Raw genomic sequence first — 21386 nt, 5'->3', positions numbered from 1 at the left:
GAGCGCCCAGAAAAGCGTGTGTCGCACTTTTTTTTTTTTTTTTTTTTTGTATGGCTAAATTTCCCCAGTTGAACAGCTCACATGTTCCTTAACTGGTGATAAAATTTAATTGAAAAATTTTACTTAAAATGGTTTGGGGTTAACCTGTGTAAAGTTCAATAAAACATTCGTGTGGCGGCAAAATTGCGCATGGCTAAATGCAAAGTTCTCTTTGCAACTAGGGCATGCACATAAGATTTAAAGCGGCGCATTCGTGTATGCAATGCGCTACGGGGGGAAAAAATTACAAAAAGGAATGCGAATTGCGTAACGACAGGTTTGTAAATCTCAGGGCATGGTTAAAGTTGGGTCAGCCAAGCGCAAATTTAATGTGTGCGAGGCGAATTATCTCGAAAGTAAAAAAAAAAAAGTAAAAGACCATGAAAAAAAAAATATACATATATGCAATAACTAAAGTAGAGAAATAAAACGCAAAGGGGCAACACTGACCAGTCGTCCCTCCAACTTTGCAGTAACCCCTTTGAGCTAATTTAGCACCTGTGCACACACACACCCATGTAACATGCTCATACAGAAGTTCTTTTCGCTCGTTCCAGCGGAAGACAAAAACTTGGAAAAGTAGGCAACACGCGCCAAGTGCGCGCATACATATAGACACAGCCATTCCCACAAATGCCGCGTAGCTAACGCGTCAACGTGTAAACTGCCCACAAGAGGGGGTACACACTTTTGTGCAATGCTTCCCCTGCTGCGTCTACACACCTGCAGGCAAAATATGATGCGTGTGTGAATTATCCCTCCCTTTTTTTTTTGCAGCCTTGTAAATGAGCTAGCCCAATCTAAAAAGAACATCAGGAAAATACAAAATTATGGGGCAAAGGAGAGAAGCGCGGACAGTTCCATTCGTAAAGATGACGTCAATCAAAAGGTAGAAAAGTTAACCATCACGTCAGTTGGTTCCAGGCGAAATGCAAGCGAGAAGGACAAATGGTGCAGCTTTAGGCAGAAGAAGAACGATGTCGGGAAAGGTCCATCCAGCTTGTCCCAAAAATGTAAAAAAACTACGTTCGATGGTAGTAAAGATATTAAGGCACTCAAATGGGACCCCCCCACCAGCGCCAAGTTCGATTTGTCAAGCATCAAAGAAAATGAACTTTTCCAAAGGATTTTTAAAACAGTTGAAAGAGAAAGTATAAAAAGTAAAAATGAAAAATTAAAAAGCAAAAGTGAACAACTCAAAAAATTGAAAAACAATTTAGGGAACCAAAATGAACATGTAAAAGGAAAAAATGCGAATGAAGAAAATAAAGACCAACTAACAGAATCGTTAATCGAATTTAGGAAAGTTCTAAATGATAAGAAGAAGACATGTGCCACTTTGAAAATCAAGACTAGAAGTTTTGGGAAGGAACACGCGTCCTTTTCCCCCTTTCAAGACAACGCCGTCGAATGTTATAATATGCACCACAGTTGTAAAGGCGAAAGTTTTAAAAACGGTTTAGGGGGCGAAGTAGATGATAAAATCGAAGAAAGGGAGAAAAGAAAAGAGCATACGAAAATGCAAAGGTTGGATCCCCCCTACCAAAATGGCCAAGACAGAGTCGCAAAAGGGACAGCCCACAGGAGTAGGCAGAACCAGAAGGGATGCCCCTCCAACAGGATTAATCAAAATGATTTAATAAATGCAGAACGAGGAAATACTCCCCATTATTTCACTAAACGGGGTAATGCGCCCCCACAAAAGGGGTACCGAAATGAACACACTTACCGCCAATTTGAAAACCCATCCGTTATGGGGGAGGAAAGAAGCAGTCGTAGTAGCAGCAGCGGCAACAAATCACAAGGTCAACACTACATACGCTCCTGTAGCAGCAGAGGCAATACGTCACACGGTCAATATTACATACGCTCCTGTAGCAGCAATTTTTCTGTGCCAAGTAGTAGTAATTACAAAAAAGGTAAAAGAAGCCTCAGCGCTGCTAAGCAAAAGAACAAAATGTGCGAACAAGTCAGTGACGACAAAAGGGGTAGGAGACGTAACCACAATAATGGGAAAAAAAAAGAAAAAAAAAAATCAGCCAACAGTGGGGATAACAAATTTGGTAATCTTAAAAATAAACGCAGTCACACCTGTAGAGACATTTTCCGAAATGGTTATACACCCCCCAGAAGGGCATCAAAATACAAGTCACCCCATCGCAGACTTCATTTAATTGACCACCCAATGGGGGGACACCATTTCCCCAAATGTGACAACTCAGGCGGTAAGAAATTCCAACTCTTAGTGGTAAAAAAGAAGAGGAAAAAAATAAACATGGCAATTTTTGCCAAAAAGAAGATAGAAAAGCGTATGCGTGCAACACGGGGAGGGATTCATACACTCGAAGAGGAGTCTCCTAACCCCCGAAGTGAATATGTCAACAGCGTAAAGGACTGCCATAGCTGTTCACCCATTAGGTCCATTGAACACACCAGAGAAAACTCAAACAATTGGAAAGGTGATCAGTTATACCACGAAATGGCCACACCGTGTGAGAACGAATGGAAGAACCACGAAAGTAACTCCAACAATGATGATGAAAGGAACTCAAGCCACGTTAAAGAAAACAACAAAAGTTGCCTCGCTGAAAAAGACTTGCATAAAATGAGCGACTATGGAATACCCCCCCTTAATAGTTGCGACACACATAGGGAGAGACTAACCACAAATGGCAAAGCAGGTGATCTAATGTACGAAGTGAAAGCCGAAGGGTCTTCCCCCAAAGGTGAAAGCAAAACACACAACACATGTGTAGACGCAGAAATGTGGAAAAACACAGGGGGAAGTAAAATAAAAATACGAGATGGAAGAATTGAAAAGGAACGGACTTCATCCAATTCTGCAGCGAAAAGAGAAGCAAACTTAAACAACTCAAACGGTGAAATTGCTTATCTTTTAAGCCATGCAACGGGAAACACACTAAGCAGAAGCAACACCATAAGTAACACCCCCTATGGAGGAGCGCTTGCTGTAGACTTCGACGAACCAACTGAGAAGTTAAGAAGAGGGAACACCTCCATTAAGGGCCATAGAACAGTAGCAGAAAGAGGCACAAATGACATACGGAAGGACTCCAATGCAGTTAAGCTAAGTAGGAAAGGGTCCGAATTGCCACATGAAGGGGAAAACATAGAGCTTGGAAAGCAGCGCAAAAAGGGACATGCAAATTGCATAAGTGCCGACCTGCATGATGACACACATGATGGCACACATGATGACGCGCAAGATGACGCGCACGGGGATGTGCGCACTGATCGACAAGGCAACGACCGGGGAAAGAAACACATCCTCCAAGAAATACTATCCTTCTACACTCGATATAAACATAAACTGAACTTCCTCCTGCAGGAGGAATATAATTATTTAAGCAGGCTGAGGGACTACGTCAGAAAAAATGCTCAAGAGTTAGAAGAAGTGAAGAACGGCGATCCAGCCGAGGGCACTTCCACACATGAGGGTTGCGAAGGAGACAACTTCTTAATTAACGAACTTGTGCAAAGGATAAATAACTGCATGGTGGAAAAAAATAAGTTACACAATTCGAGCGATGAGGAAGCCGTTTCAACGAATCAGATTAAAAAATGCGATTGCGGAAAGGGAAAAGAAAATTTTATTTATCATCTAAACAAAGACGACGCAGATGTGCACCAACTTTGCGTTCAAACAGACAAAAGAATCAAACGAATTGAATATTATCTAAATCAAAGTGAGAAGAAATGTTTGCGAAAAAACAATAGCATCACTAGGAGAGAAGCTCCTCCCTTCGCGAAAAGTCCATCAAGCGATCGTTCCGCAAATGGGAGCGAGTTCTTTTGCAAAGACAACTCGGTGGAAAGTAACCAACCGGATTGTCCTTTCCAACGCGCAGACATGACCAATCTGCGTAATGGTGCCGAAGAAATGAACCATATGAGGATGAGAAAAAGAACCCCCCCTTCTTGGAGGGGCTCAACAATGACAAAGCGAACGCGCAAAGAAGCTTCCATGTGTGAAGCAATGAATAAAAAAGTACTTGTGCGAAAAAGTGGAAGTTTTAAGGAAGACCACTGTGCAAAAAAACATTCTAGGTACGAGCTGCTCTACAGAATTAAGGTGTCTAAATATCTCCTACACAATTGGACTAAATCGGGAGGACATCATAGCGCCATTTCGAATTATCTCTTAAGGGGTTTAAAATGTGCAGCACCAAATGGCTTGCCCCTTTATGATAAAGGAGAATTTCACTTTAAAGGGCCCCTCTCTCTTTTCAATTACAAGCAATGTTTGCACCACTTCAAAGCGAACACCTTTTATTGCTACGTTTTGCGTGCAAAAGGAAGAGGCAATTTTCGTAAAAGGTTTGGCAATGCGCCCAATCGAGCAGGAGACCCAAATTATGAACATGCACAAAAAATTGAGCAAAGAGAATGCGGCAATTATTTAAATTGTGCAGATGGGTACGCAGTGGGGGAATGCAATAAGACAAATCGGCCTGTCCCAACGGATAGGGAAAATAAAGAGAGGAAAATATTCACTAGGCAGACCCCTATTTGTGGAAATGATTTTCTTGTAACAAGAACGAACTCGAATTTTAGCCACATCAGTTGTAGCCCTTTTTTCGCAGGAGAATCACTCCTCTCTGCGCATTTTACTAAGAGTGTGACGAAACACCCTATTAATAGCACCCCCTGCGGTGGGGGAAAATACACCCCTAAGAAAGAGAGTGACAGTTTCGCTTCGACCAATTTGAGGTGGAATCAGAAAAGCACCCCCGATTTGTGTGGCACCATATGGAGAGGAAACCACAACGGAGAAGAAGCCACAAGTGAGAGATCTGCCCACCGAATGGCTAACTCCAAGTGGGCTACCACCACATCAACGTATATTACACAAACGGGGGGGAAAAACAATCCCCTTAAAAAGGAGATCCCCACGAGTAGGTCATTGCATCAAGTGGACATAAGTTTAAACGCAGCCAATACTTATCACGTAAGTCCTAATTTGTTAATCGATAAGGATAAGCAAAAACAACTGTATGATAATACTGCAGGAGGGAAAGGCTGCATGCGGTCAGCTAAATCGATAAATTCGTTGGGCGTTAAAAACAGGTCTACTTTAAGTGGTAAACTAGTAGGTGAGCAAAATTACCCGTTTGAAAAACACCTCACGCGAATGAGGCACCACATAGGAGGCTCAAAAAAGGAGAATTTGGCCTCGCCAAATGAAAACAATCATCTGACAAATTCAATCACTGTAGAACAACTCAGCACGCATTTTAACGTGAGTGATAAGTGTAGAAGCGGGCGGGGGCATGCAGAATGGCTGAGCTTCCCAAATGGGGGACGCACCGAGGAGTATCCCCCACGAAGCGAATGCTATATCAATGTTTACGGAAATAATAGTAACACGAATGACAGCTTGGGGAAAAGCAAAAATATGTACCAGCTAAATTGCTCCTACGACCAAATTGTAAACTCACTGTGTATAAGCAGAGGGAAGATTGCGCAGGGAAGTGTTGGAACGAGCAAAGGTTGCCAAAAAGGGGAAGGACGCAAAAAAGGGGAAGAACGCAAAAAAGGGGAAGAACGCAAAAAAGGGGGAGAACGCAAAAAAGGGGAAGAACGCAAAAAAGGGGGAGAACGCAAAAAAGGGGAAGAACGCAAAAAAGGGGAAGAACACGCAAAAGAGGAATCATACGAAAAACACTCCAACGCAATTAACGATGAAGAAGCGCAAAATGGAAACGACAACCTGTCCAAGTTACGGGTAGACAATTTTAACGAAGCGCGAGAACACAATGGGGATAGCAGCGCTACGGCTGATGTGGTGGAAAAGTACTATGTAGACTTGCTCACCAATGGTGACAGTCACTCAGGGTATGTAGGAGCAAAATTGAAGAAAAAAAAAAAAAAAGCAAATAACATTCCACATGCTGAGAGGGACGAAAATGAAAACACGCCCATTCAAAACGCACACTGGTTGGGGAAGGAAAAAAAAGGGGACTCCCCAGAAAAGAAGCTAACACAAGGTGAGACACATGCAACGCAAATGAATCAGATTGGAAGACACCGCAAAGGAGTTAGCGAGACGAAGTGCCTCTCACAAAATGGTCAACAGAACGGACAGTTAAGTCCACCTTTCGATGAATCAAACTGTCACTATAAAAGGGAAAATTACAATCTGGACGAACATATCAATTTCGAAAAGAGGGAAAGTTCCAATTTCTTCGATGATTTGCAGGACACACTCGACAGAGTCATGGGGGAAGAAAATTCCAAACCGTTCAACACTCATCGGAGCGTAAGCCAAAGTGGGATAAAGGCAAAATGGGAGGAACTAAAAAGAGGTGATTATAATCCAGAGGAATACTCAAATTTCACCAATTCGTTAAACGGAAAGAGGGAGGAAAATTACCTTTTCCCTTCATGCAACGAAAAAGACAGTTTGAGAAAATCAAAATATATCGGTGAGCATATATACGGAGACACGCCTCTTAATTGGAACCCCTCCTCGAGCACCCCCCAAAAGGGGACAATTCAGGCAGAGGCATACACGACGCAAAAGGAAGAGTCCCCACGGATGGTCAGCCCTGGCGAGAGAGGCAACGCCCTCATCAGTGACGACCATACGGTGAATACGAAGTACAACGAAAAAATAAACGACCATTTTGACCACTCCCATTTTAATCACTCCCATTTTAACCACTCCCATTTTAGCGATTTTTACCACTCGAACAGCTTTTCTCAAAGCTTCAATTTTGCAGACCACGATTGGGCCGTAAGAGGGAGCAGCAACTGCGATAGTACCGTCCACAATTTTGTCAACACAAATAAGTTAGATCAAATTATTGAGAAAATAAAAAAATGGAATGAATACATTTCAAACGATGTGAACTATATACAGTGCCTATTCTGTGATAAGTATTTATTCAAATTGGAAAATCGTCACGATAGGGACGTTCTAAACTCGTCGATAAACGAATCCATCAGGAGAGAAAAATACACCTGTGCGATTTGCAAACATAAAATAAAAACGCTAAGTAAATACAACGATGGGGTGAAAAGTGGGGAGCAGGTTGGCACACTAAAGGGGGAGTATTTTGGAGGCAAGTTAAAGGAGGGTAAAAAATATATCCCTCACACTGCAGCGGATGCTGTAAACCTTTTAGACACGGAGAAATTCGAAAATGCACTTGACGTTACTGGCTCTGGGAGCAGTCAGTTTGCCACCCCCACCCGAACGGATTCATCGCTAAACAGTGATGTTCTGAAAAAGGGTGCCTACCAAAGCGGAAGAAAAAGTCAAAGTGGAAATGTCCTCGGCGAAAACTCCTCTTTTGCCGAAAGCTACTCTTCTGCTGCAAACTGCGGAATTGATGGCCTTCCCCAGTTTGCCAAGTGTGGCTCCGAAAAGCAAGCGCTTTCTTTTCACAACAGAAATTTAAGTTATCCCCGCGGTTTTGCCATTTTTGATGACACGATTGGGAACGGTCCACCTGGCAGCAACATAGATTCGGGTCTGTTCCCTTTCGAGGAGGTCCACCGGAAAAGTAGCCGCGGCAGCGACAGCGACAGCAGCGAAGCTATTGGCAGCAAAAGCCCTAGAAGCAGGGGCCAAAACGTAGTGCACACCTACGAGGTAGACAACGAAATGACAACACAGGGACGGGGTAAATTCGACCAGATGGGCGCAACCGAAGGGCGCCAATTTGAACACACACATGATCGGGGTGATGATGAGGGTGATGAGGAGGAGGATGCTAATGAGGATGATGATGATGCAGACGCCGTCACGTTGAACAAGATGAGCAGGGTGGCACAGAACGCGGCGGAGTTGCCAATAAAAAGTGACAAAACGGATGGTGAAAATGTGGAGAAAACAAAAACAAACGAAAGAGGCACAACTAAAGGGTGCGAAAAGAAAAGGCAAACATTAAAAAAAAGCTGTTCCGCGAGCGGGAACAATATATATTTGGGTGGCAGGTCGGATGACAGGTTGGAAGCCGTGCACCACTCGGTCCAAAGAATTTTTTCAAACCCGCAAAACATCCAATTAAGCAACATGCGTGTCAGAAATGGCCTCCCAACGGAATTGCCAAACTGAAGAAACGATTAGGGCAACAAACCTAGCAACGAATTTTTAGACAAAAAAAAATAACTCGCTCCATTCCTTATGGGTGCAAGGGAACGTAAAAGCGTATCGGCATCTAAATGGCACAAACTGGTGCCCGAGAAAGTACCGTTTAAGAGAGAATAATTTATTTATCACCTTCAGTGAGAACGACTATTCGCCGTTTGGTGATCACGTCGATGGAGCCATGCGGGACGAGATAAAAAGCGGCACAATTTGGCAAAAAAAAAAAAGAGCCTTTGCCGGTGAGGTGATTCACAAGTGATGGATGGCCAACCCTACTCAGACTAATCTTCACAACTATATTTAAATCGCCCGCAGGAGATACAACCGAACGAAAGAAGCGCGCACTTTCGTTTAAAGAGCCCCACGTGAAGCAACAATTTAGGCACCAACATGTTGTCTATTTTTCTATTCCTATGTAGTAACAGAGCGCAGTTTCTTATTAAAGAATGGCTCTACAAAGAAGGGGGGTAGCCCTCAAAACTGACGCGTTTTATAACTATAGAAGCTTTGCACACATGCGCACACATTTTAACGCGTGAGAACCAAAATAGTACACAAATCGCGAACTTGCTAATCCGCCGGTGCGAGGTCGCCCCAGGGTAATTACAAAATGAGCATGTCCTCATTAAGCACAGAGTACACAATTTTCACAAAAATTTTCATCTTGAATTCTTCCTCCATAAGTTTAATCATTTCTGAAAATGTTACATCTCCTTTTGGAATACTTTTTAACAGTTTGTGATCCATTTTTTCTATGTACTCACGTAGTATGCAGAACGATTGCACCTTTTTTTGCAGAAAGTCGTCGTGCTCGTCGGCGCCACTCTCTTCATGGGCAGCTCCTTCTCGCTTCATAGCATTCCCTTTCGTGCTGCCCATTTGGCTGCCCCTCTGCGAAGAAGCGTTACCTCCATTTTGCCCCAACTCATTAGCGGAACGCCCAACGTGATTGACATAGAAGCAGCCACGAATGTCAAACTGGTTTGCGCTGGAACATCGCTTCGATTTATATATCAATATGTTCACACATACAAGTGAAGCGAATTTTTCTAAGATCAGTTCAACCCTTTCTGGGATAACTTCATCAGATTTAATAAACAAAAATGAAAAGGAAAAACCTTTGCATAAAACAAAGTTGTCAATTTTGGTTTCTTTATGATGATAGCTCTTTCTAATGATGTGCACATTTAGGTGACAACTCTTCAGATGGTCTAAATTAAGGAGCAAATATTTGCTTAAAAAAATATGGTCATTTAAAATGTACGATGTGTAGTTGATAAGCTGCCCTATGGTCCTGTTAAAATATATATGCTTAAAAATATCTTTAAATTCCACACGGTTTAGCAATTTGTCAACGTCCATTTTGTTTTCATCATAGAAAAGGGGCAAATAATGAGACAGCATTTCTTCGTCCAAATTTATCTGCCCTACTTTTCTAGTTACATTATCTCCAATTAATTTGTTACACAAGTTAATTAACAGCTCTTTAAAATGTATATTCTCCGCTACTAAGTCGTTGTAGCTGTTCAGCTCTGCTATCGCTGTGCAGTTTCCCCTGGACGATAAGCAGTAGTACCCTTCTGTTAACTTCGCCTCTTTTTCGTAACTTTTATTAAAATTTTGAAAAATATAATTAACACTTCTCTCAATGTTATACTCATTTTTGTTCAGAATATTTTTACATATGCCTACCGACAAGTTTGTGATTTTTCGGAGGTCTTTTATTTTTTTCAGATTTTCACTCGATAGCGCCGATTTGGCGCTGCTGAACTGGCTTTTTGTTCTCGCCCATTGGAAGCGCTTTAGGCGTTCAAACTGGGGCATCCTCATCCTGTCGAGGTGTGCCATAAGCAGTGCGTCTTGGGGGGATAACCAGTTGGTGCGTACACATATGTGCATGCATTTTTGGCAGGCGCTCCTTACACACGTTACATCTGGGGGGACCGCGGATCAGCTTACACTGAAAAAACGGTGAATGGTGGAAGCCCCCCAAATGTACCACAAATAGGGGGAAATAAAGCACTAAAAAAATGGATCGCTCTGTGAACAATGCGTGCCCAATATTAACCTTACAACGAAAACATCTCTTACACTGTTAGGCAATTTTTTTCATAGTGTAGGCAAATCCGTGTGTTTGTAAAAAGCGCAATCAACCGCACTGCCGGTAACACGCTCCTTAACCTTAAAGTGTAGAAGGGATGAACTGCCCATTTTTACGCATCACAAAAATTAAACTGTTCCATATGGATATATTTATTGTGTAATACTCTTTTTTGCAAACATTTGTAGCGCTTTAATGGGACGTAGGACCTCTTCCCATTTTTGCCGGTGCAATTTGAGTTAAGTGTACGACAAAAAGCGGTAGAGGGTGTAGTCCAAAAAAAAAAAAAAAAAATAATAAAAAATTCGTTTTGTCAGAAAAGTGCTTTTTTGCCACCTTTTTTTGAATAACTCAACTGAATTTCATCCTACTCGCTTTAAGAACATAGCGTAATGCGAGTAGCCTTTCTCAATTTGCTTCCCTTTTAGCCGACGATATTGAAAAAAGAGGGGGGAGCTAATCGCAGAGGAAAAACGCCCTTGCAACGAAATGTTTTTTTTTTCATCGTAGGGGTCATTTGTGCCACGCTCATGGCGCATATTACAATACATGTTAGTAAAAAAAAAAAAACAGTCGGTAGGCATCCAAACGTTTTTGCGCTTATGCATACATTACGTGTAATCCCAGCTCCTTTCCATTTTCTTGTCAAATGTATACCCTTTTTTTTCTTCCCTTTCTGATTTGCAAGGCCCTTTTTTACCCTTATGCGTAGTTTAAAAAAAAAAAAAAATTTGTTCCCTCACATTTCGGTAGGAAACTTTTTTTTTTTTTAAACCCTTGTTTTATATGACAATATCACAATTTTTTTTTCTTTTACGCTTCATGCTCTACTCTTTCCTTGTTTCGCTCTTTTGAATTTTTCCCTTGTGAAAATTTTCGCCCAATTTATCTTCCCAAATCAGTGAAGGAGATAAGGTGCCCAGTTGTACACGAAAAGTGTATATTACATTTGTATGCCCCTTTTTCTGAAGCATACCCTGGGTAGTCATTCTGTTCTAACCTTTTTCTTTTTTTTCTCAGCAGAATAATCTGCACTTTGGAATGTAAAGTATGCAGAACCTTTTAAATGGGAAGAAGTGTTACGTAGGCTCAAATGAGTGACACATTTTTTTGTGTTGGGAAGGAAAAAAAAAAAAAATCCAATTTTGAATTCATCAAAAGATTGCGAATGTGTGTATATAACATTTTCACGTCTTCGAAGGAGCGACAATTGCGCGTGTAAGCTGTCGTATCGTGGCTGCGCAAAAGAATAAATGGAAGGGGAAAATCCCCGTGGGGGGATAACAGTACGAGCGTGAATACGCGTATGCATATGTTGTGTATGCATATAACGTGCGTAGCACCAGTTAAGGGGCAACCCAGTCGCTTGCTTCTCCACCCAGCTGTGCAGCTTGGAGAACCCCATCCTGAGCAGTTACGCAGTTTTGTTCACGACAATTCGTCAGCGATTGATTAAAAGGTAAAAGGAATAGTTACCCCCCTGATAGAAATGTAACAGATTTGCACACACCCCTCTTCGCGAAAAATGGAGTACAACAAATATTACGAAAAAAAAAAAATGGAGAAATTTCTATGCTTCAAACACACGTATGAATACAATGAGGACGATAGAAAAAACTTCGGAATAGAATACCTAAACCCCGAATTTCTACATGACGAATTGACAAGATTAAACATTTTCACCATCATAAAAAATGAAATAATAAACGTACTGTCGGTTATTAAAAAGCATGAGTATAATAAAAATTTAGACTCCAGCATCGTAGACGCACTGTTCATCCTGTACAACAGCATCAGCAATTTGACCAACAGCTTGAAGGAAGAAATAGACATACACGAATTTAATAATAAGCTAGATATATATCATATAGCCCCCTTTTTAAACATTATAAGAAATAATAACATTTTTTACAAAATAAAATTGAACGCTTTACATTCCTTGGACCACATATTAAAGTATAACAGTGGCTATTTCAATGAAAAGACGTATGATGAAAATATTTCCCAAAAACAGGAGTCGTACATCTCCATCGACAACGATCACGATGTGAGGAATAATCAGAATGGGCATTTAAATAAGAAGGCACTAAACGATGCACACGAAAATGGTCATCTCAAAGTGGGTGAAGAAAAGCATGATGATGGCGAGGTGCTGTCATCCAAGATGAGTGAAAAAATCCCGAAGAAAAAAAAATATCATTTTTTTTCAAAAAATTATAAGTTAACCAAAAAATTTCCTCATAAGAAGGAAGAAAACCCCGATTTTTTAATTAACAAAGGGAATAACATCATTAACGTGAGCATAGAAACGTTACTGTGTGCACCTATCAACTACAACAATATTAACCATGAAGAAATTATACTCTACGACACCATCATTTTGTTTAATAATATACTGTGTAATGCCATCAAAGTTGTTGATAGGAAAAATATTATAAAAATCATTTGCTACATTTTTAAAATATACAAGAATAATAAGTATTCCCTGTTGTTTAAGGGCAATTGTGAATCCATCTTGAAAAACATTTTCTACATTGTAATGAATAATCTGACTAGTAGCGCGGGCAGCGCCAGTATGAGCAGCGTCATCAGCGCTGCTGCCAACGCACCGAGCAACGTCAGCACGAATGAGCCTAGCGATAGGTACGCAAACCATGCTAGCAGTGCTTGCATAAACCAATCGAGCAACGCGTGTGCAAACCAATCCAGCAACGCCTGCGCGAATGCCGCGGGCCTCCCAGATGACGACTTCATACACGATTTGTTAACCATCATTCTGATACTAATGAATAGCAACAAAAATAAGTTCGTCGAGGATTTGTTAAAAACGAAGGAGTGCATTGCCCTGTATAATGACTTGTTTGAAAATGAAATTTCGAACGACAATATGGAGTGCATTAATGTGCTCTCCTTCAGATTGCTGAACATTCTTCTGGAAACTTGCGGATACGCCCTGATAAACAAAAACTTTGACGCTCTGTCCCACATAATAAGGAGCCTATTTCTGCACATCACCTCATCGTCCTATATCCTCATGTGCAGGTCCATGAGGACCTATATAAACATTTTTATCCTTTATAAGAAACACTTTTGCATTTACAACGAAGTGTTTATTAATATATTATTAAGCATACTGAAGAAGAGCTCTTCCAAAAATGTTACAGAAACTGCCTTGCTAACTTTGTCCTATTTTTGTCTTGAAAATGTCCTTTTTGAAATATATTACAACCATGATGTTAATTTGTACGCATCTGACCTGCTGGAAAATTTCATAAAAGCCGTACTCGATTTGTGCATAAATTTTATTCACAATACGACCATTATAAATGAAGTCATTTTTAAGATGGTAAAGAACATCTTGCACATAATAATCCCCTGCTTGGGAACTTGTGCCACCTCCTCAGCTGTGAGCAGCAACAGAAGTGGCAGCAACGTATTGAACGATCCGAACAGTCGAATGGGCGATATAGGCGGATACACAAATCAGCTCATAAGTGAATTCAGAAACGATTTATACGCAGATATTTTTGGCTATGTTATCCATTCTGGGAAAATCGAGTTGCTGAGAGGCACATCTGGAAGTAGAAACTGGAGGGAGAAGTTTCACGAGAAGAGAAAAATACAAAAAAAAAAAAAAAAACATCTACTGAAGGATGAAAGTGGGGGCAATAAAAGCTCAACCGCGTTAGACTCCTCCAACGAATCCTCCAAGGGGAAAAAAAAAAAAGATGAAGTGATTCAGCCAAATGATGGTAAAAAAAATCCCGCTAAGCATGGAGAAGGCACCGAAAATGCTCCAGAAAAACAGGAACCAAAAAAAAGCAACATGAATGAACTGTACTCCCTCAACTTTCTCACATCAAGTAAGGACAAAAGGTATGTCCTCCTTTGCTCCATTTTGCTTTTCGAACATGTTAAGGAGTCTATAAAAGTGGACTACATCAAAAATAAGGAACATTTGATGAGGAAAAAAAAAATAAGAAAAGAAATTTTAAAAAAATCGGCAACCATTTTTAACACACTAAAAAATAAATCCATCGATGAGTTAATCAAAATGAAAATGATCCAAACGGTGGACACCCTCAGTCAAGTGGATAGAAATGATTCTATTCTCGATTCGCTAATGGCAGATAAACATGAACAGCTCATTGTTCATTCGAACCAGTCTTATGATGAGAAGTCCCATGCCTCCAGGGAGATGGACGCAGACAAGTTTAACAGTGATAAAGCTCATGGAAAGCCGCATTTGGCTGCTTCCAAAAATAGTGACGATGGCGCAAGCCCCAAATCGCATAACCCCAGTGATGTGAGAAGTGCCGAGAAGGGACCCAACTCTGGTCGCAGCAACGTCCATTCTGCAATAGACCAATTCAATGGTGACTTAATAAAAGATGCAGCGGAACAGTTTGTTGAAGACCATACCGGTGAGGCACCACTAGGCAGCAGTTGTCCCAGTGGAGGGAGGGATAACAGCAACGTAAGGGACGAGAAGAGGGAGACCCACTCCCATGTCGAATTGTCAGGAGGCGAAAATGCAAACGTAAGTACGCGCGGAGGGGCGGGCTATGACGCCAACGCGGGGGAAACCCAAACGGCGGAGGTGCATTCGGATGACGTGCACCCCAGAAATGGAGAAAACGGTGTAGAGGCAGAAAGCGGGAAGCAGAGAAGGCCCAGCGATGCGAACAGGGCGGACGTTGCCCACACGGAGAACAGCGGCTCACAAAGTGTCACGAAACGAAACAGCGTTGTTAGTATCGCTCAAAGGAACCTGATGGAGGATCCACACTTTTTGAAGTCCATCGCGAAGTTTCTGAGGTATAACCCCTTTCTAGACAAAGAATTTGTGGGGGAATACATTTCGCACAGAAAAAATATAAACATTTTGAAGAGCTACGTGCGACTGTTTGATTTTTGCAACTTGTCGCTACTCTCCTCGTTGAGACTGTTCTTGCACTGTTTCAAGTTACCAGGGGAAGCGCAGCTAATCGAGAGGATATTAGAACATTTCAGCTTGTGTTTTTTTTATTCCAATCCGATTTGTGGAGACTTAGATAGGGTTTACCGCCAAGAGGGTGACAAAGTGGACTGCTTACTGAAGGATGAGGAGCTGGCCAACACGAAGAGGTACATCTTGATAGATTTCCTGAATGATAGTTCGCACGAAGGGGTGGGCAACAGCAACCGTAGTAATAACCAACCAGGTGAGAGCGGCGAACTGAAGGAGACAGATGGAGACGCACCGCGCGAGCGTAAAAGAGGCAGCCCCGAAAAGAAGAAGAAAAAAAAAAAAAACACCTCGAAACGTAGCAATGTGCAGGAAAAAATTAATCTAAAAAAAGACGTCGACATGCATGATTACATCCACAGAAATGTGCACTCCATTTCGAAGAAAATACAACTGATGAGCGAAGAGGAAGTGCAGAAGAAGTACGTGATTGTAGAAAACAGCGACGTTATTTTCATATTAACCTATTCGATCATTATGTTAAACACAGATTTGCACAACAACCAGGTGAAGAACAAAATGAAATTGGAAGAGTTTATTAAAAACAACAGGGGAATAAATAACGGCAAAAATGTAGATAGAATATATTTGGAAAATCTCTACAACTGCATACTGCATGAAGAAATTAAGCTGTTCTCCAATACGCAGAGCTCCTACACAAATGATAATCAGTACTGGAAGTTGCTCGAAAAAAGGAAAGAGCAGTACAAAAACTATCATTCATTTAAGGCAAAGGAGGTATACTTCTACAAATTTGACATTAACAAATTGTTAATTAAGAATAATTTCATTCCGATTTTTTTCGAAATTTTCAAACGTACCAGTGATTACAACTTGACAGAAAATTGCCTGAGCATATTCAAAATGGCCATAACAAATTTTGCCTACTACCATGATGTAGAAAATATAAATAAGCTCTGTTATATATTTAGATACATCAATTTTTATTTGACGCAAAAATCGCAGTCTTTACTGTACCTCTTATTTCATCTCATCAAAAGGTGCCACAATTTATTTCGAGACGGGTGGGTAATATACATAAATGTTCTCTGCAAATTAATTACCATAGATTTAGTCCCCATTTTCTTTTACCCCCACATGTATATAAACAATACCCAATTTAATAACGACAAGGATTTCCTCCACAGAATGTACAAAAAGGGAAACTGCGTGGAGACGTATAATATCAACAAAAGCATAACAGAAATTTATCAGCACCCATTTTTGATATTCAAAAAAAATATTAAAAAAATGAACAAGTCAAAATGGATTGACGAATTTAGCAGTATGTTCTTCTCCAGACATAGCAATAATGAAAATTCCAATTTGTCCATCATATTTAGGGAAAGCTATTCTGAGAAACTCGATGAAGATAAAAAGAAAAAGAAAAAAAAAGACAAAACGCAGGAACATGCACATAGGGAAAAAAGCATATCTACAATTAGTGCAGAAATGAAGCAGATGGATGAAGAAAACGAAGACGATGATGATGAACATAATGATGATGAGGAGGAAGAAGAGGATAATGATGAAGATAACCTCAACCACATCTATGTGCATATTAAAGTGGATCCCAAAAATGTCGATAACAGCTCCATCATAGACAATGTCACAATTTATAAAAGATTAAAATTAGATATTTACAACTTTTTCACCATAAACGATTTTTACAACAATATGATTACCAATTTGAACATCACCAGTTTTGTGTATTTGATCAAAATTTTGATGATCAAATGTTCAGTTACCAAGCACAGTGAACAGCACTACGCCAACCAGGGAAGCAGAACCGATCTGCATAACTCAAGCCTAAAAATGCAAATTATGGCCAACCACAACTATATGACAAATGATAAAAGCGCCGGAATTCATAACGCCCAAGAAAGTATTAATGACTCCAACCCAGTTTTAATAAACGCGGATAACTCCTTCGATTTGTTTTACAACACGAAGGAGAAACTGCTCACCTCACAAATGCTCTTTCACATTATGTATTTTAAAATTAACTACACCTATGTGTTGTACAGCATGATATGCAGAATGGGCAGGAGGACCGCTACAAAGATATTCAAAGAGGGGGCGGCTCAACAGAAGTGTGGAAAAATGAGCTCTCCAATAAATTTACCTGTGGAGGAATCTCTAAGGGGACACACCCATAGGAGCGCGGCAAAGAACGAGGATGATGAAAAAAAAAAAAAAAATCGGTATGACCTCACTTTGAATAATATCTACGACACGGACAATTCGACGAACGTCACGTCCAGCGACTCAGAATTCAGCGACATATCTAGCGACTCCTTTTTTATAAGAAAGAATGACCTAACTGCTGAAGAAAGTGGCACCCACGGAGATGGGGCTGAGCAGCTGAAGGGGGACTCCCAAGAAGAACGGGGCGAGCCGCGCAAACACAAGGACGAATTTGATAAGATTTACTCCTACGCCGTTGATGACGATGGCGGCAGTGAGGACGCCTGTGAGGATGCCTGTGACGAGGCCAGCTCGGGCGACAGCAGCGATTCGAGTTGCGACGAGCGTAACAACGTCCAAGCGGATTGCGAACCCCACACCGCGAAAATGCACACCGCAAATCCGCACACCGCGAACACCCACAGCGCGAGCGAAATGCTGCTCGAGGGCCCCAACCCGAGGAGCAACCCAAGCAAGGGCAGCCTAACGGATAAGGGAAAGGGGCTCCTGATGGACAAAATTAAGATAAACCTGTACACAAAAACGTACATTATGCACCTAAAAATTACCGTAATGACGTTTGAGCACTTCTTCAACCTGCTGAATAAATTCCTCCTAATCAACTACGACAGCAGCATCTTTGTGAGCATTTATAACAGCATTTTTAAGGACTACCAAATGGAAGACATAAAATTTGTGGCGGAAGAGGACATCGCAAATGATCTCAATTTGTCCTACCAAATTTACGAGGAGAATTTCGAAAATATCGACAAAAAGTTGCATTACAAGGAGGAAAAGGTAGCCATAAATGATATAGAAAAGAACATATTTCTTATAAAAATTCCCAAGACGGATGCGGAAGAGGACTGGCTATTCATTGAGCAACTCATCATGAGCATCATCAATTTTTCGTACATCTGTTTTAGTATATACAAAGACGACAAGCAGAAGATGAGCAAAAGGGGAGCAAGCAAATCGAGCAGTGTGCACATCTTCGCAGATAGTAACTACGCACAGCTTAGGGAAAAGAACAGCAAATTTTTTTTCCTCTGTGGCATATACCTCATGTACATTTTACAGTTCCTGAAGAAGAATATTCTCTACCGATTCATCGACAAAATAATTTACATGCTGGAGAAAATCTCTAAAAACGTTTATGTAAACAGCTGCATCATTAACATCTACCTGCACATGTTGCAGCTCATCACGCCCAACAATATTCTGTACAAAAATACCAACAACACAAACATTTCGTTGAATGATAAAGATATTTACATTTACATTGAAAAGGCAACCATCTACACGGAAAGTATTAACAACATTATTAACAATAATAATGTGCTGCTAAAATTGAACAATTTTAATATCGAAAATATTATTCTCTCCCTTCTCCCCTATTTGCTATATTTTAATAACAAGAAGGAAGAAATTAATGCACATATCGCCTCTATCAATTCAGAGTGCCTGCACATTATTTCGAACATATATTATAAAAGTACTTACATGTATATGAACAACTCGAAGAGAACAAACAAGGGGGAGGAAACAGAGGGATCTTGCCAAAATGAAAACTACAACTCCAGTTTGTGCAAAAAGTACAAGGACAATATCGCTTTTGAAAACATCATCGAGTTGAAAAAAATGTACATTTTTCTGCTCATATGTTTTGTTCTGTCTCTGGCCTGCTCCTTCAGCTCCAAGAGAACCAGAAGTGAAGCCTACATAAAGCTGCAGCAGTTTCTGTTTAATGAGAATTATATTTTTAAAAAGGTGAAAAGGCCCAGTGGGGACAATTCGGCGAGTGGCACCAACAACAAAAGCGAGAAAAATTCCAAACAGGACAAGTACGTATATAGGGATGAAAAGCTGATAGACTTGATAAGCAACTTTATCATCCTGCCCCTCATCACGTACAACTACTACTTCCCCTTTATATGCAAAAGTGCGCATGGGGGGGAGTCGGTCGAAAAGGGGGGTAGAAGTGGACCGAAAAGTGGAGCCAGCAGTGGAGCGAAGAGTGAATCGAACGGCGAATCGAACGGTGAAGCCAACCGCGAACCGAACGGCGAATCGAGCGAATCCCAGCGTGGCCAGCAGGAGCAGCGAAACGCAGCTGCGCACGCGAAGAGCAACTACTGCAAGGAAGCCCTGCTCAACTTCAACCTGCACAACAAAAGGAACAACGACATTTCGGACAAAATGTGGAAGCAAAACGAATACGAAAACTGCGGCTGCATTGTTAATTACAAAAATATAGAGACGGTGGATCAAGACCTAAACGTGCTAACCAATTTGTTCAACTATGCCAATGATTATTATATACACACCATGCTGCATAAGCAGTATAATTACTACTTCAGCTACTTGTACGCCAAGAAAATGCTAAGCTACGACAACGTCTGCTACAGGAAAAGCATGAGCATAAGCTTCGTGAGCCACATCATTTTGTCCTTCCTGCATTCGCTCCTGAATTTCGCGGGGGATGGGTGCGAGCACAGCGATGAAGGAAAGAAGGGACTCCATAACGACCATTGCCAACCCAGTGAAGGCCAAAACGACTCTGCTTCACCGAATGATTGCAAAGAACCGAATGACGTCAACCTGTATGATTTGCTCTGCCTAAATCACGACAAGTCGTGCAATAAAATTGTCACCAAAACGGCATGTGAAAATAATTGCATCTTCTACTTTTTGAAGCATTTCTACCACGCGCTGCTAACGATTAAGGAAGAGGCGAAGAAAATTTTAAATATTTACAAAGAGACCTTTATCGAGAATATTAAAAATATTATCTACGTCTCATCGTCCTATGCGTTCTGCTTGAAGGACCATCATGTCAACTGCTTTAGGCATATAAAAAATGGCTATTCTTTCCTAAATGAGGAGGAGAAGAAGCTCTTAAAACCGTACAATCTGGAAGCTGCAGAAAAGGCGGAAAACCTACCCGAGTGCGACCAGGAAGTTTTTAAAAACATATCCAAATTGCAAGTCAACGTGAGGATTAGCATCGTCATCGTTTACTACATACTATACACAGATAACAACCAAAATGAGCAATTTAAAAATATCTTCGAAGAGTTACTAAATGTGTTGTTGACCAAATATAGCGTTAAGTCAGAGGCACCAGACGGCGGTGCGGATCCCAGCGCGAAAGAGAAAACGGCAGGTGATCAAACGGATCAGCAGCCGGAGAATTTACCCAATGGCCCTGAGAAGAGCGAAGAAAATGCGGGCACGGCGGAGCCAGATAAAAAGGAGGAACCGTCTGACCAAAGGCCCGAAAAGGGCAACGGTGACGCAAACCTGCAGGAAAATCAACAGGCAAACCAACAGACAACCCCACAGACAAACCTACAGACGAGCGAACAAAATGAGGAGGCCAAAAAGTAAGCCCAGAGTCACCCATTCCTTAGCGCAACACATGCAGGCCAATCCTCTGCTAACAATAACCAAAACAGGTTCATAACATAATGAAAGGAACCTTCTTAACCCCCTTAATCATTTTAAACGTTAACGGAAGCGCTCCTTTCCCGAAGCAGAAGTAAAAGTTGCTCATCCGATTGGTTGGAAAAAACTACAGAAAAAAATCAAGCATCACTATCACTGTTTAGCTAAAACTACGAAAAAAAAAAAAAAAAAAATTTACGCAAAAATGTTTGTCTGGCTTTTCCACTGCTTGGAAAATCGATTCCACACAGGTTATTTTCCCTTGCGTTTACTTTTAACTTTGTTATGTTTCGTTGCCCAGTTTTCTTTGCCCCCATTTGTGCAGCCACTGCGTGTTGTATGTGAAGTGCTGTCATGTTGCACTGTGATGTGCTTCCATGCTGCGCTACCCCTAGTTGTGATGTGCCAGCCCATCTGTGCTATGATTTTTCAACTTTTTATTTTTTTTGTGATGGAAATTCCTATCGAGGTGTGTACCAAATTTGGCT

At 41.1% G+C, this 21386-nt stretch overlaps 3 protein-coding genes across 3 annotated transcripts; 2 read left to right on the top strand and 1 right to left on the bottom strand.

The window, feature by feature from the left end:
* Positions 1-562: 562 nt before the first annotated feature.
* PVX_118355 (hypothetical protein) lies at positions 563-8534 on the top strand (the record flags this gene model as incomplete). The annotated part of the gene is made up of 2 exons (XM_001615914.1): positions 563-618; positions 817-8534. 2 exons carry the CDS (start codon positions 563-565, stop codon positions 8120-8122), a joined length of 7362 nt encoding a protein of 2453 aa, XP_001615964.1. The 3' UTR covers positions 8123-8534.
* A 2-nt stretch (positions 8535-8536) lies between these two features.
* Positions 8537-10532, bottom strand: PVX_118350 (hypothetical protein, conserved). The gene is made up of 2 exons (XM_001615913.1): positions 10247-10532; positions 8537-10115 (listed from the first exon to the last, which is right to left on the bottom strand). Exon 2 carries the CDS (start codon positions 10052-10054, stop codon positions 8759-8761), a length of 1296 nt encoding a protein of 431 aa, XP_001615963.1. The 5' UTR covers positions 10055-10115; positions 10247-10532; the 3' UTR covers positions 8537-8758.
* Positions 10533-11066: 534 nt separating this feature from the next.
* PVX_118345 (hypothetical protein, conserved) lies at positions 11067-20841 on the top strand (the record flags this gene model as incomplete). Its single annotated transcript, XM_001615912.1, has 3 exons — positions 11067-11171; positions 11277-18029; positions 18084-20841. Exons 2-3 carry the CDS (start codon positions 11782-11784, stop codon positions 20839-20841), a joined length of 9006 nt encoding a protein of 3001 aa, XP_001615962.1. The 5' UTR covers positions 11067-11171; positions 11277-11781.
* Positions 20842-21386: the final 545 nt, after the last annotated feature.

Source organism: Plasmodium vivax, chromosome 12 (assembly GCF_000002415.2).
Source record: "Plasmodium vivax chromosome 12, whole genome shotgun sequence".
Lineage (NCBI taxonomy): Eukaryota > Apicomplexa > Aconoidasida > Haemosporida > Plasmodiidae > Plasmodium > Plasmodium vivax.
Note: the sequence above shows the minus strand (reverse complement) of the source record. Positions and strands in the feature narration are given on the sequence as shown.

Bases quoted from the DNA above. Each gene is read 5' to 3' on its own strand.
- PVX_118350 (XM_001615913.1), bottom strand. From the start codon at position 10,054: ATGCACATATGTGTACGCACCAACTGGTTATCCCCCCAAGACGCACTG.